Source organism: Anser anser, assembly GCF_964211835.1.
Source record: "Anser anser genome assembly, chromosome: 3".
Taxonomy (NCBI): Eukaryota; Metazoa; Chordata; class Aves; order Anseriformes; family Anatidae; genus Anser; species Anser anser.
The window spans coordinates 86,443,449-86,458,650 of record NC_139722.1 but is presented as its reverse complement, the minus strand read 5'-3'; the positions used below and the strand labels follow the sequence as shown (position 1 = coordinate 86,458,650).

The 15,202-nt window shown below is 39.0% G+C and overlaps 1 protein-coding gene across 1 annotated transcript in view; it reads right to left on the bottom strand.

The window, feature by feature from the left end:
- LOC310898120 (uncharacterized protein) overlaps window positions 1-15,202 on the bottom strand; it is a 515,041-nt gene that overhangs the window by 49,322 nt on the left and 450,517 nt on the right. The window contains exon 11 of the mRNA XM_083832600.1: window positions 361-476. Coding sequence (XP_083688726.1) covers window positions 361-476 — 116 coding nt within the window. The remainder of the gene's footprint in view (window positions 1-360; window positions 477-15,202) is intronic.

The following is a 15,202-nucleotide window of genomic DNA, read 5'->3' as shown; positions in this document are numbered from 1 at the left end:
CGTGCTGCTTGCCTGGACTCCAAAACCACACACTTCAGACAAGTGAATCACTCTTTCTCTTTCTCTTTCTCTTTCTCTTTCTCTTTCTCTTTCTCTTTCTCTTTCTCTTTCTCTTTCTCTTTCTCTTTCTCTTTCTCTTTCTTTTTCCCTTTTAACTTGTTTATTTTTTCTTGTTTTTACCACCATTTCTCTGCTCATGCATAGACATCCAGCTTCTACCGTCCAAGATGTTTGGGCAGTCCACAAAGCTTGTGATGTTACTGCCCTGGCTTTTCTTCCCCCTTTGTTTTACATGTACACCTACAGGCTCACTCAAAGAGCAAAACCAGAATATGGAGTTGGAGAATAAAAAAAAGCAACCTTGTGTGATTCTGGCTTTCTGAAGCTCCAGATAGAGAAGTATAGACTGTGCTTGAAAGCTGGAAACTGGTGATTACCAAAAGCTGCTGTTGGACAGCTTGTTTGTTCTTCACGTGCTAAGGAGAAGGAGATGGAAATAAGATTGCCTTAGACATATAGAGTTGTATAATGGCATAGCTCCTTTACATTTTGTGTCCTGCACTTAACTTTCCATCTGCTGTTGGATTATCTTTGCACAATGAGCAAGGATGCCATTGAGCTCCCCACAATGACAACCACAATTTATACAGTTAAATTGGAAGGCAGTGAAATGCATGAGTAACTCACATTGCTGCTACTGTTGTACATGAAAATGGGCATACATCAACAGTTTATCAAAGCTGGAAACTTTTGTTCTTTTTTTTTTAAGACCTAGTGAAGTTCCACTCCTCTCTAGCACTGAGTATTTGAAGCAATTTTTTGTTCCAGGAAATTTTCAGTATTCCTGTCTTCAGCTTCACTATTGCTTTACTTCACCCATGTAATAATTCAAATAATAGATTCACAGTCTATTTATTCACAATTTATATTCATTAATATATTAAACTACTGATCCTGTAGAACACCTTGACACACTCTGTTATTAGCTTTCCACAATTTAAAAGTGGACTATGCACATGTCCTTTCATAGTTGAGACAATTTCAAGGCATTGAAGGTACATTCTGCACCATGGGATCACTTCATACAGTCTTTTGATGAACTTTGTCATTGGCTTTTTTAAGTCTTTGTAATTTACATAAACCTTTCTCCCTCTAGCATCCATTATTTTCATATGCTGAAAACATTACAGTAGATTAGAGATGGATGGTTTTCTTTTAAAGAAACAGTGCTCTTTTATCTCTGAAGTACCACAAATCTCTAGAAGTTCAATCATTCTGTTTTTAAAGATCAATTTTATTGCTGAGATAAGCCTTAGCACTCTGCAGTTCTCAGGAGCAACAGCTCTGCTTTTTCAAAACACAGATATAATGCTTTCTAATATCTTGCTTTTGAGGAGGTGAGCTGATTTCAATACTGATTATTCAATACAGATTATACCAATTTCAATAAGAGATACACACCATAAAAAGTAGTGTTGTAGTTTATTTATGGGACAGTAGGAATGAGGGTGACAATCGCTGCAAAGAGTGATTTGAAATCATTGGCAGGAGCATGACACTGCTCTATCTCACTGGCAATCACAATAGATTCCATTCCGCTGAGGTCCTCATGGCTCATCTATGCCTGAGTTATTTCAGAAGTTCACTAAAATGTTAATTATGTTTTTTAATAGCTCTAGCTGCCTCCTGTATCATAAAGATCTTTCAAAATGATAGTTAACAGTCACGTCTTCTTGTAGAAATACAGTCCAAGCCAGAAATAATAAAAAAGCTGCCCAAACCCTGTGAATCCTCAAAGTTACTCGCTCTTCTTCAAAAAATACTTCTAAATATGAAAATCCATTATTAGAAAGTTATTGGCAAAACCACAACAAATCAAGCTAGAGCTGAATTAAACTGGTATCTGTCCTGTGCTGACATGCTCCCCATTTCTCTCTACTCTTGGACATGCTTTCAGCAGTGTCACAAGGCTTGCACAGAAACATCAGTTTTGTTTTGCTCTACGCATGAAAAAAAGTTCCCTCAGAAGTATGTAAAGTCTAAAGGTGTAAGGTAGTCTCCAGACAAGTGGCCAGAAGTAGGTAGTAAGGGTGTTTTCCTCCAATACACTGTCCAGCTCAGTGTTCGCTAGCTCATCTTGCTTGCAATCAGGACTACCAGAGTCCAGGACTCACCTATCGCTCTGTAAATAAGGGCTGCAAGAGGCAGGAGCTACAGGCTCTGTGTTGTCTTCCTCAAGTACTAGTGAAGCACAGCCACAGAACCTGTTGCATCCCAAATCCTCTCAGCAGAGGCAACAATAGAAGTGGCCCCACACTGCTGTGCACCAGCGGCATGCTCTGCTACACATGGGAACACTGAAAGCTCTGGTCCTCTGAACTATGTCCCTCTGACTAGTCCCACACAATGGAAAAACTTTAATGTCATCACTATGCTCAGTGCCATCGGGAGTACCTCATCTTCACTTAGACTGATATTTTATGTCAGATTTCACATGGGTTTTGCCCCATTTGAAATAAGGGGAGATCCAAAGAAATTAACAGGGGGCAAGGAATTAGCCATTGGGAATGTAGTAGTAATGTGCCACATCAGGGCTTGTCTTAGAGTTCAGATTGTGGTACGTCTGAGAGCAGAAAAATCCCATTCTTGCATGACCGAGGAGAATGTAATCAGCAGCAGCACTGGAAAAAATCTTGCTTAATTACATATTTACACAATAGAGAGAAATGGCATTGGAGTTGTTCCAGGCTTTTGGTTACATAATACATGTTTAACAAAACTGCCTAATTATAACTGCACGTATTTACTCAAGAGATAGAAAAGGCTTCAAAGGAGATTTTCCAACCTCCGGGAAAGTCTTTTTTCCAAAACAAGCTTAATCATTTACTATTACCCAACAATCTATGACCTTACAGTTTATAAATATACAAACTGAACATTATTTAATATTTAATATTATATAATACAGTTCTTCAAGTCTCTTAAGTATCTGGTTTCAACCAATAATATCTCAGAATTCAAGGTTGAGGATGACACTCCTCCTGGAAAAGACAAAAATAAACTGCAAAAACAAACATCAGTGCCTGAAAAGTTTCATTTCTCAAAGGGCAACTTTGCAGAAGGCAGCCTGACCTCCTGGAGCATCAAAATACCCACGTGTTAACATATGGAGATGTGATGGCTTCTCAGCCAGCAAAAGTTATTAGAAGGAGGTCCTGTTTAAAATAAATAATAAGCTGCTAACATTCTAACATAGGGCAGAGATGAATGGGAAAGATACATCCTGAAGATGAAAACAAACAAACAAAAAACAGCAGAAAACCCTGTTAAGTTGTGAACTTCTTCCTCCTGGGCAGGCTGCAGTGCCCCAGAACCTCACCCACCCCTTTTCCTTGTGACATCCCCGGGTCTCAGCCAGCAGGACCCAGCAGCCTAGGGTGCAGCATGCTTGGAAAGCTGCACCCCAGGTTGGAGGATGGGACATCCCCAGCCCAGGCCATGGGTGCCCATAGGGTAAGGCAAGGCCTGTCTAACCACCTGGGGCATCAGGAGGCATGAGGACCCAGGGGGCACCAGGCACCCTGCCTTTTGGCCATCTTATCTGCCTGGTTCCCACGATAAAATTTAAAATCTCCCTAAATTTAAAATGACCAACTAATCTCCCCAGAATGTCTCATTCCATCGAACTAGTGTTTTCTGATGGAAAAGCTGCTCTGTCAGTGGTTCCTCTTTTTTCTAACCATCTCTAACTCTGAGCTGAATTTAATGAGGTTCTGTAACAACATCACATCCTCAGCACATCAAGCACCAAGAGAAAGCTGCTCCACTGACTCATCAGACGCAATGCAAAATATCTCATCACAGCAGGGCTGTAGAAGAAGCCCAGAGAACAAGTGACTCTGGTGTTTGTACTTTCTGTCATGACAAACCCCTGGCCGACTAGCAAGTTCATTTTGTTACTACAAAAACACACTGCAGCCACCAGAATTTCTACCAAGTGACAAGACTATGCCTTAAATCGAAATCCTTCTCTCTGAATGTGTACAACACAGTACTGTCTTCAGAGACAGAAATAATAATAACAGCACTGAGGCCTGGGATGACATGTCTGCATGTCCTCACCACAGACCAGAAGGAATCTAGGAGAAAACAGGAGAAAACTTCCTCCTCTTGATGTTAACAGGTCCAGTTCTTGTTTTAATATGCATACCTCCCTCCCAATTATCCTTGTTTTTTATAGACCTTTTAAATAAGTTAAATATCCAAATACGTTATCAGGCAGAGAAGGATATTACACGGAAGCCAATTTTTAATCTGACAAATACATTATGTATAATAGCTTCATTTTAATATTTCATAATCATCTTCATTTAATAATTGATCTAGGTCTAATTTGTAATGCTCATTACTCATATGAACTGAAAATGTTTTTCATCTCACACTGAAGCTGCAGCACGGGCAAAGCCTGGAGCTGCGGCTGCTGCTGACGTTGTGTTAATCAGGAGCTGGAGCCTGGAGAGCAGCACAGGTGCAGGGCGAGGAACGCGTCCCCTCGCTGGGAATGCTCAGGGACAGAAATTGCTTGTGCTGAGCGGTGCTCTGACGTATGCCAAGTGCATGTCAGCCAAGTGAAGGGCATGTCTCATGCTATCTATTCAATTGCACTGTCACTGCCAGCTCAAGCATGTCTCTCACTGTGTTGACACGCATGAAAAATTGCAGAAAAAGCTCTGACTGCTAATACCTTCTTCCTGCATCCCAGCTTTCAGCAACGATAAAATACAGTTAAGCCCGATGAAAGGTTACACTCATGAAAGCTGGTGAGGTATGCAGTGGTTTTGCTCGGGATGTACTCAGATGATCTACAATGGAATAGCCCTGCTCCTATTCTGGAGTTCTGCAATTGAAGCTTTTTGTATTTGGGCTATTGCAATGTTTACCACTTAAGAAGTAAAAGGATTTTTTCTTGCATTGTAATGTTGTGACATGTCAGCAAAATATTAGTGCCTGTGAGGGTCTATGGGAACAGTACTTGAATGTAACTGATTTTTCTTGCTACAAAATATGCCACGGCGTTTGGACCATGATAAAGAAGTATTTGGAGACATCAATTAAATTATCCAGGGGTAAGTAGACAGACAAACCAAAAGATGTCTGCAATTAGTAACATAACAAGCAAATATTATTGGAGTTATTTTAACTCGTAGAAACTATGAAACAAAAAAGTGGAAAACATTTTGACGTCCTTAAAGCCAGGAGAAGCATGGACCTTTCCAGCCCTCAGGATGTGTCAACAGAGTTCTTTACTGGAGCAGTAACAGATCACAATAACCATGACTGAAAACCCAAGGTGAAGTGACATTGTATGACTAAGCTTAAAGTTCCTGCTGTAGTAGGAAGACAGACAGACAGACGGATGTTGACAGATGCAGCTCACTGCACCTGTCTTAGGAACTCAGTTGGACTGCCTCCCTTCCTTAGCATCTGGTACGAGCCTGAAATGCCTGAGTTCACTTAAAGCTACTTCAGGTGAAGCCTCCCCAAAATACAATGGTTTTCACTTTAAGAAGTATCATGCAAGACTATGTGTCTGCTACAGGAAGTCTTATTTGGACAAATTCAGTCTTTAATTATTTTTTTCAACTACAAGTTCTTTGGAGCAAGAACTGTTTCTTCACATGTGAAGGTAAAACACCTCAGGTATCAATTCCCAAAGTTTTGAGGGAGACTTATTGCATCAAAAATATGACCATTTTCAAGGATAGAAACTCACATCATATAATTTTTAAATACAAGTACTTCAATATTCCGTTCTTCAGTGGGAAAGATGCTGCCCTACTCTGTCGCTGGTGGGAACTGAGAAGGAAAAAAACATTCATTACAGCAGCAAAATTTTGGTCCACCTCCTTCCTCCTGCTGTTCTACATCATGTTCAAAACCTTTCTGAGAAATCTTGGTATTACACACTTATCCATGGTATCTGGATATATGAAAAATAGGATAATATACAAAATAGGATAATATACATGCTTGTTCTTTTCAGCAAAAATTAACCATCAGAATCATCAGTGCTTGACCCAAGTGGTACTGGCAGTACTTGCATCTTAAGAGCCTGAGCCACATTTTCCCACAAGAATTTCCTTTTTGTGTGTTGATCACTTGTTTTCATCCATTCCTAGAGACTCTGTGTGGCAACTGTGTTCTTTACATATAAAACGCCAAGAAAATTTTTTCTGTGCTTTAGATTGTCCTACAGTATTATCAGCCCTGAGGTAAAAATGGGAACAGCTCGTGATTCCTCTATCATCAGCCCTGACCTGGGCACCTCTGTTGGACCCCTGGGAACTGCTGAGATACATCTGAAAATGGGACCAGGATTTAAACGCCAGCAATGATGGGGATGTTTCATAGGGTTTCCAAAATGTCCTGGGTCTGCTGCCTATCTGGCTCTTTTCTTTTTTAAAGCGCATTCTTGACCTGGATTGGCGGGCGGGGGGGGGGGGGGGGGGGGGGGGGCAGAGTGCTAATGTAAAACTTAGGGAACAAACACAAGTGCTGAATACGCATAGATGAATCCCACTGTTTTTGTGTGCAGCACATAGCACTTCCAGGTGGCTTTGATGCATGCTTAATGTTTATTATGTTTTCTAAAATAATTTGAGTTTAACAAATTATTACTGAGTGTCTAAAAAGAGAGAGGAAACAAACACACAATGCAAATGTTTTAAAAACCTAAGTAATTGTTTGTAATTGCTATTCGGGGATATTTGTTGTCACCTGCAGTAAAATATTTTTGTGTGCTTTCCAATGACTATTTTGGAAAGCAGCACCCAGAACAAGGTGTTCCTACTTAATGTTTGAACTCCTGGCAAAAACGGAGTAGGCAGTAGGAAGTCCTTAAAAATAGAGGCAAACAAAGCTCAACGGCCTCCCAGAATGTATGCACTCAAACCAGTTTATGAAAGTTGATCATTTCCCAATGTGAATGTTTATTTATTTTTGAGAACTGCTTGTTGATATTTGTAAAACACCTCCAAAGCACCTAAGTGCTCTATTCAGAACATTTCCTGATCATGCCTAGGTGCTGTGGCATCATGTTGACTTCAGAGAGAGGCAGCAGCTATCAGCCCCGAAGGGCAGATATTCTCAGGTTTTTATCATTTCTTCACACTAAAGGTAAATGTGTAGGAGACACCCTGAATATTGGATTACATAAGTTGGGAGCTTGAACTTCATGGAAATCCAGTGGAAATTATGTTCTCAAATCTTATCGTTTAACTTTGGTGTCTAACTCCTGTGAATTTCAGTAAAAGATAGACATGGAAATCTTTTTGAGTCTAAAATCTTGCAGCATTTACAAATCTGCTTTTACATTTCTAAGTCACCCAGGACGAAACTATACTCAAGACTTAAAGACTTTTAGTCCTTCTACTCATGATCTCCAAATGTTATGGTAGCTTGTGAAACTACTGAAAGTCTGCTATTAAAAAAAAAAAAATGTAATGAAGTAAAAATCAGATTTAAATCAAAGTTCTTTTGCACCTCTCATACTGCACTTGGTATTTGAGGTTATTCTTCCTCTTTTCATCTATTAAAACAAGGACTGACATTCGTGAGGCTGACATTTGCAGCTTTTCCCCTTAGACATCCAGGATCTTAATAAATGGCAGGTCTCTCGAGAAACAAATCAGAACACCTCACTTCTGTGATTATGAGTTGGGAAAGTTTGTTTTGTAGCAGGCCTGAGGATACCTCTGCAGTGACCTCTGAACTCAAAGACAATCAACCCAACAGCTTTGGCTCGTAATCTTAAGAATCTGCAGAAAGCCAGTATCAGCTTTTCCTCAGTGATAAAGTAGCTATCACTAGATTCAAGTCCCCATTAGGAAACCTTTTGGAAAGGACCGCAGTGAGGTATAGATGAATATTGTCAGGGTAGGAGTGCTGAGGCAACAAATAAGGGATGTAGCCTGGAATAATGGGTTGTGTCAGAAGACCCCTTCAGGAAGCTCACAGTCAGCACAGGTTAGAGAAGCCTTCAGAAACTTATCTAACAGCATTTCACACAGCCAGGAGGAAAAACAAGGCATAGGAGGTGATTTAAAGCTGGTCCTTCTGAGCTGCACTATGCACTCAAGAGCTGCCAATCTCAGCCACTGTGTTTAGCTGAGGTCATTAATTATTTGTTCTTGATTTCACCTCCACACCTGAATGTTCCCATAAGTCCCAACACTGAGAAAAGATTTGCTTATAGTTTTCCCCATAGCAAACATTTTATTGCTGCTAATTGTGTGTATAGGTGGAAAATATTACATGATTTTGATTGCAACTACATTTTTCTTCCTATTAGATAGCCCTCAGGACTGTGCAAGCACAGTAACAAAAGTTGAAACACTTCTGCTCCCCAGCACACAGTCAGCAACTCCTTCTCATAACTCTACTGCAGAAGCCAAATTTTCCCAACTCCTCAGTCATTCTGGATGTACCCACTGCATTAAAGGGAAAAAAAAGGGGGGGGGGGGGAGGGGCGCAAAAACAAAACAAACAAACAAACAAAAAAAAAACGAAGGGGAAAGAAAAAGTAGACAGACAGCTTGTTAATAGAATCAGAAGCAAAATTATCTATTTCTTGAGTTATTTCAATGAACCGGTGTCAAATGCAAGGGATCAGAGTTAGAGAAGTTTTCCCATTTGTTCACCTCTCATCAAAGATCATCTCAGGGATATCAAACCATGCAATACAGTTTAAAGTGTATTGAAAAGGCCTTTCATTTTGAGTCATTATTTGCACCAAAGTAAAGTACAGGGCAAATAGCATTTCCCATGTGTCAGTTATTCCATATTACTCCCATTGCATGATGATTTCCTTCATGTTACTCTTTTTCTGCCTCCTAATAGGCTGTAATTTATCAAGGTCTTTCAGCACAAAAATTTCTCTGTATACTCAAATTCCATATTTGCCCAGTATTTTGGAGAATAAATCAACAAAGAAAACAGAGCTGCTTAAGCACATGTTGAAAGTTAAGCTTGTGCTATAGTGTTATAATGAATCAAGATCTGCATTTGACCCTTGTCCCTCTCTTGAAGCCATTGGGAAGTAAGCCCTCAAACAACTTGATTTTTTTCAAATAGGTTACATCAGAAGTCTGACTTGCTGTCTTTCAAAGCATTTTGCTTGACATTTTGCCCTTTCCTCTAGTTTCTCCAATCTTTCCTATGTATTGAGACCAAAAGCTCTTAATTTATTCCACATACTGACTCACCGGTGTTATGAAAGCTATACTATTTCCTTCCATGTTTTATACATGATCAAGCACACCTGTCTTGTATTTAGGGTGTGGGGTTTTTTGTTTGTTTGTTTGTTTTTATATCATCACCACGTGTTTCCTGACCCTGCTGGTTTCAGGGTAGCTGTAGCCATCTTCTAATTTTTTATTGTATTTCTTTCCTCCTCATTTTTTTTCACAACTGTGTGTCATGTTCTTGCATTCTGCCATTATGTCCTCTTTAAGTCTCCTTGTAGTGTAACTTTCTTCTGCCTGTTCACTAATATTCTTATTTTGATGTAACTGACAAATTCAATCAGTGTCAAATGTAATCATTCTTTTAAACCAATCATGAGAGTTTAAATTCTAGGGGTCACAATACTGTTCCATGCATTAACCTCAGCTCTCTATTTGTCAAAGAGTTTCTAATCCATTATGTGATACTGGATGCTTTGATTCTGTCATAAATCGATAATGTAGCACCATAGCACATTCATTATTGAATTTCCTGTGTAAGAAAACACCCACTAGTTTTCTTTTTTTTTATTACTGTATCTATCAGAGAAGATTATACCTATTTGACATGCAATAAAAATGTATTTTTTGCTATTTCAGAAGTACAGTTCTACTATAAATATTAATATAGGATTCATTTCAGACACTAGCAAAATCAGTACGCTATCTAACAAAATAGTGTTGATATGAGTATCATATCAACATTTTTTTCATCTGCTCAGGCACTTATGAGCTAAACCTTGGCTGTGTCCTTGCAGAGTACTAGACTGAAATACCTGGGCAAGTTTCTTCAAGCTAGCTCAACAACCCAAAGTAGGTGTACTAGTGTACCTGAGTTGGAATAACTCAGCCAAAAAAGTAGTATATATAAGAGCATAGTCATGCATTTGCTTCTTCAAGAGCTCTGTTCATTACCTCTGACAAGCATTATTGACCTCGTTTTACTTTGCACTGAGATGGACCAGAAGCACTCTCACAGTCAGGTGCTCCATTTCACCTGGTAATGTCACAGCTAGATCTAAAGTGCCTGAAATTTTAGCTCTTTCAGAGCAACAAGAGGACAGCTTCTGTACACAAGTGGCTTGAAAAGAGCTAGTTCAGCTTGTGTGACAATGTACAATGCCAAATGCCTATATCTACTGCAATCAGTACTTCCATGGACTCTCATCCTTTGGCATTAGCTGCTTGTGTATTGCAGTAGTTCCCACATAACTCTAGACAAACGTATAGTTTTTCAGAGTGAAGGTGGAAGGGGAGCAAGAGTGGGACTGAGTGTATAATCAAGAAACCATCCAGATTTTAGTTCCTTTCCTGAGACAAAATTCAAAAATTCCCTTTGGACTAGAGGAGCTTACTCATCCAGTGTTAATCTTAAAAAAAAAAAAAAAAAAAAAAAAAAAATGCTTGGTCTTGCTAAATCTAGGATGATCATGGAATGAACAGAAGAGGAGTTTGCCAAAAATATCTTATTATACTTCCAAAGCACAAACTCAGACAAAGACTTTTCAATTCAGGTCCACTAGTGATCCCCTAACAGCAAAGCCAACCCAGCCACCTGAATGCCAGCCTCTCCTGGCCTTTCAAACAGCTGATAATTGCATTAATCCTTCAAGGTGAACTTCCCATATCATTTCCACAAAAGCACAACCATGACTGCCATTTGTGGCAGTCTTCACGAACAATAATCACTTCATTTAGGCTGCAATTATTTTCCTTCAGCATTCACAGAGCCTTGCCACCATACTCTCCATCCCTAGCCAGTGCAAATTCTCGGCAAATTAATTAGATAAATAATGAGCTCATGCAATGTTGCTATTGCAAATTATTTACAATTTTTGTTAGCTTTGAAGAAAGTGCTATCAGATCACTATGTGCTATTAAATGCTTTGCAGTTCTTCATTTGAGTTATTTGATTAGATTCATGTCTGATAAAATCAGTTAATTTCAATATAATCATACATGGAGGAAGTCTGGACCATGACATTGAGTTTTACTCACTTGAGATTTCTTATTTCCTCAGTCAACATACCTTCTTATTGAACATTTGAATATAAAATTATATATTTTGGACATGGTCCTGGATAGCCTGCTGGGTGGCCCTGCTTGAGCAGGGGTTTGGACCACATGACGTCCAGAGGTCCGTTCCAACCTAAACCACCCTGTGACTCTGTGAAAATCAAATGTTATTTTTATTGTTAATTTTTTTTATTTAGTGAACTATGTCCTTGTTAGGGGCACTTTTATTTTGACTTTCTTTGTCCTATATCTGTGCAGTTCCTTATTCAGCATTTCTTATGCAATGTAGGGGAATATGTACTTGCTATTCCAAAGCTCCAGGCCTGGGGCACGACACTGCCACAGAAAGGGTGCCAGGAAGAGGAGTGAAGCCAAGAGAAATGAGTGAAAAGATCTACCTCCTCTTGCTGCCAAGGACATCAGAGGGCCTGAGGCATTATCTTTAATGTCTTTCTGTACATAGCACAGCCCCTAGGGATGAACCTGAAATGGTGATCTGGAGGTGAGAAGAACTCTAACGAATTGAGAATCTGAGCTCTTTCAGTCTAATGTAATTGACTTCACTGCAGCCTCACTCGTTATCATCAAAACAGCTCTGCCTTACACAATGTTGGCCACTTTTCATGTGAACTGATAACATACAGTGTAATTGCTTAGAAGAGAATAATTGTGAGAACTCAGCATTTTGACAGTGTAAGGAAAAAGTCAGACACAGCAAGGTCTGAAATGCAGTAAGATTTCTTACAGCATCTGCATTGATTTCCATCTGTAGAGATACAGGAGATGGGGGGTGCAAGGGGAAAGGGTGAGTGCAATGTGCCTCTGCTCAGCTTGTGGGTTAAAGCAATCTCTCCAGCTGTCAGGGAGAATGCAAACAGGAGGGCACAGAAAGCCACATGACCACTTCCACTGACAGCATGGGAAATGGGGACATGGGACAATGTGGGGAAGGTTGAACAATTTTCTTTAACTTCTTTGAAATGCAAAACACATGCTGCAGCAAATTTTCTCTCACGTTCCCTAAGAGCCATCGAAATGAAGAGACAAAATCCTTTAGAAAACCTAGGTTTTTCATCTCTCTTCACCACTCAGGAGTCTGATGGGAAGTGGGATTTTGTGCACACTGACCCTTGTTAACACCTTGATTTGGGCATAACAGGTAGTGAAAGTGTCCACCACACAAACTTCAGTCTGCTTCACACTGATCACAGAGAATCACAGAATGGTTTGGTTTGGAAGGGACCTTAAAGACCATCTAGTTCCAGCCCCCCTGCCATGGGCAGGGACACCTCCCACTAGAGCTAGGTGGGAAATGCTTTCAAGATTATGCTTTTCTAGTTACATTTTTTATTTGGTACACAGACACTAAACAAGAGATTTGAGGAGGGAATCTCCTCAAGGTCCAGTTCAGCCTTTCAAACACAGGAATGAAGTTCTACTAGGAAGATGATTCTAATAGAAGGAAAAGATTAATTGCACTTCATATGTTATCCTGAGAACAATTCCCAAATGGGCTAGGCTAACAAAGCTACAAATTAGTAAAATCACATCCCTTGTAATCTTGTAATCTTGTCTGTCTTTTTTTTTTTTTAATTTTTTCTCTCCTGCGTTCCAAGACAATGCATTTTTCCCTGTCAACCATCACCTGTCTCTCAGATCCATATGTACTGTTCTTATGTAATTACATAAAGCTTTAGACATGACTTGTCCTTATATATTTCTATTGGACAAGTAAACTAAAAGGCTGTTCTCTGAACGACTGCAAAAATATGGGTAAGCATGAAAGAAACAACTGGAATAAATGTGATATCAGAGAATCAAAGAATCACACTACAGCTGAGGTTGGAAGGGACCTTGAAAGATCATCAAGTCCAACCATACAAGAGCACATACATTCTTAGGTATTTTAAAGGCAATTTTGGGACAAGCAGAGTAATAAGGAGTAGGATTCCTTATTAGAACTGGACCAAAGGACAAAAACAAATAATTACTGGTTAGGCTACAGGTCAGTAACCTGTCTTCCACAGAAGGTGTTTGAGCTCAGTAGAAGAAAATGGAAACCAGGGAGATACAAACCTCAAGCACATCATTATTTGTTCATCACAAAATGAAAAGTGAATATACTAATATGCTACTAGGTTCTGTGAACAAGGAAGAGTTTGGAAGAATACAAATGTTGAGTGAGGAGAAGGAAAACTCACATTTTGATTTCAGTGAGGAATGGTGACTCATGATAGAAGACCTAGTCTGACCAGGAACTAGAGAACCTGAATAGTACAGTTACTAAAAATGTTTTCTGGCCAAAAATATTTAAAGCTTTTAACTAATATAGTTCAATAAAATGACATTTTCCACAGAAATGGAGAACCATGTTCTGACCTCTAGAACGTCAACGGATTAAAAGGAATTCTCCCTCTTCTGTATCTGAACTCAAGGACTAAAGTATGCTTTTTCTTCCCATGTTGTGATATTCCATATACATTCGCTAAACTTGCATGAAAAATCTAGGGCATCCTACCTTCACATTCTGTATTTCAGAAACTGTTCCTTAAAAGCTCCCATAACTATAAATGAGTTTCAAATATAAATAGCAAAACTTGTCTTTCATATAACATTAGCTATTTTTTATATTCCTAAAAGTAAGGATTATTTAGGAGCTCCTCAGACATGCAACAACGATATGTCTTATAGAATAGCATGTTTTATGCTGCTGTATTTCCATGACATCTTTAAAAGAAAAGGTATTATAGCTTTTTATTTTTTAATAAACCATGCCCTTATATAGGAGGAGTATGTAGGAGCAAAAGAAGCAGCAAATTAGCACTGCCACTAAAGATTACCTGTAACTGGATCATTTTGAAGTTACATCCAAATCAGACAAAAATATAAGAATCAGACCTCTTACAGGAAGATTTTACAGACAGGGTTTGGAGTTTGTAAAATATATGCAGGAACTATTAAGTAATGATGAGTCATCTAAAATGTTTCTTAATCATCTTTCCTCTTGCTGTCATAGTAGTTAATTATCCCTAAGAATAATTTCACAAAGATTCGGTGGTTAAATTTCAGTCAGTCCTCCAAAAATATTTGCCTCTTTGAGAACTTTCATCAAGTAACTGCAAAGTTCATAAACTCAGACAAAAACTGGGTGGATTGCTTGGCTCTGATACATTCTTTATGTAAGTCAACAGAATGTTTCTCAGACTTCTCAGGGGATAGTGAATCAGAGACTGCAGAACTTCAGGGTGCCCTTAAGACAATACAGGATGTAATGAAAATCAGTGAAGCAAGCAGAATTTGTCAAATGAGCCACACAATTTAAACTCAGCTGGTACAAAATCTGATTTAATTTTTATGATTGTCTTGCACTTTACTGTATGACATCCTTATACTTTTAATAAGAATTAGAATGTAAAAATGCAGTACTCGTGTTTTTATTTTTCTTTTTTTGCCTACAATTGAATTAAAATTAAAATGCAGATTTTTTTAAATATATATTCACCAAAGGAATAGACCACTTCATAGACTTTTAGGATATTTGATAACCCAAAGGTTTTCAAATTCCAAGATAGCTAACCTAGCTCCTCAAGAGCTTAAGTTCTTTACCTATATTCATCCTCCATGTACAATCCAGGCACATAGCTACTGCTATGATACTGCCTTGCAGTCCTGAATCCTCCAGTTTCCTCTGCTATCAAGAGAGAAAAAATTAAAAGGGAAATGAGCTATTAACACAGTCTATAGCACTGGCTGTGGCTTACTCTGGACACACTAACATAGTATAATACCCTTATTTCTCAGCAAGAACTATAAGGTAAGAGTTACTGACCCAAATGCAGAACATAGTCCGCTGAAACTACCCAGTTCCAAGGAATTAACAAATACCTCTACACCCCTCCTCCTGT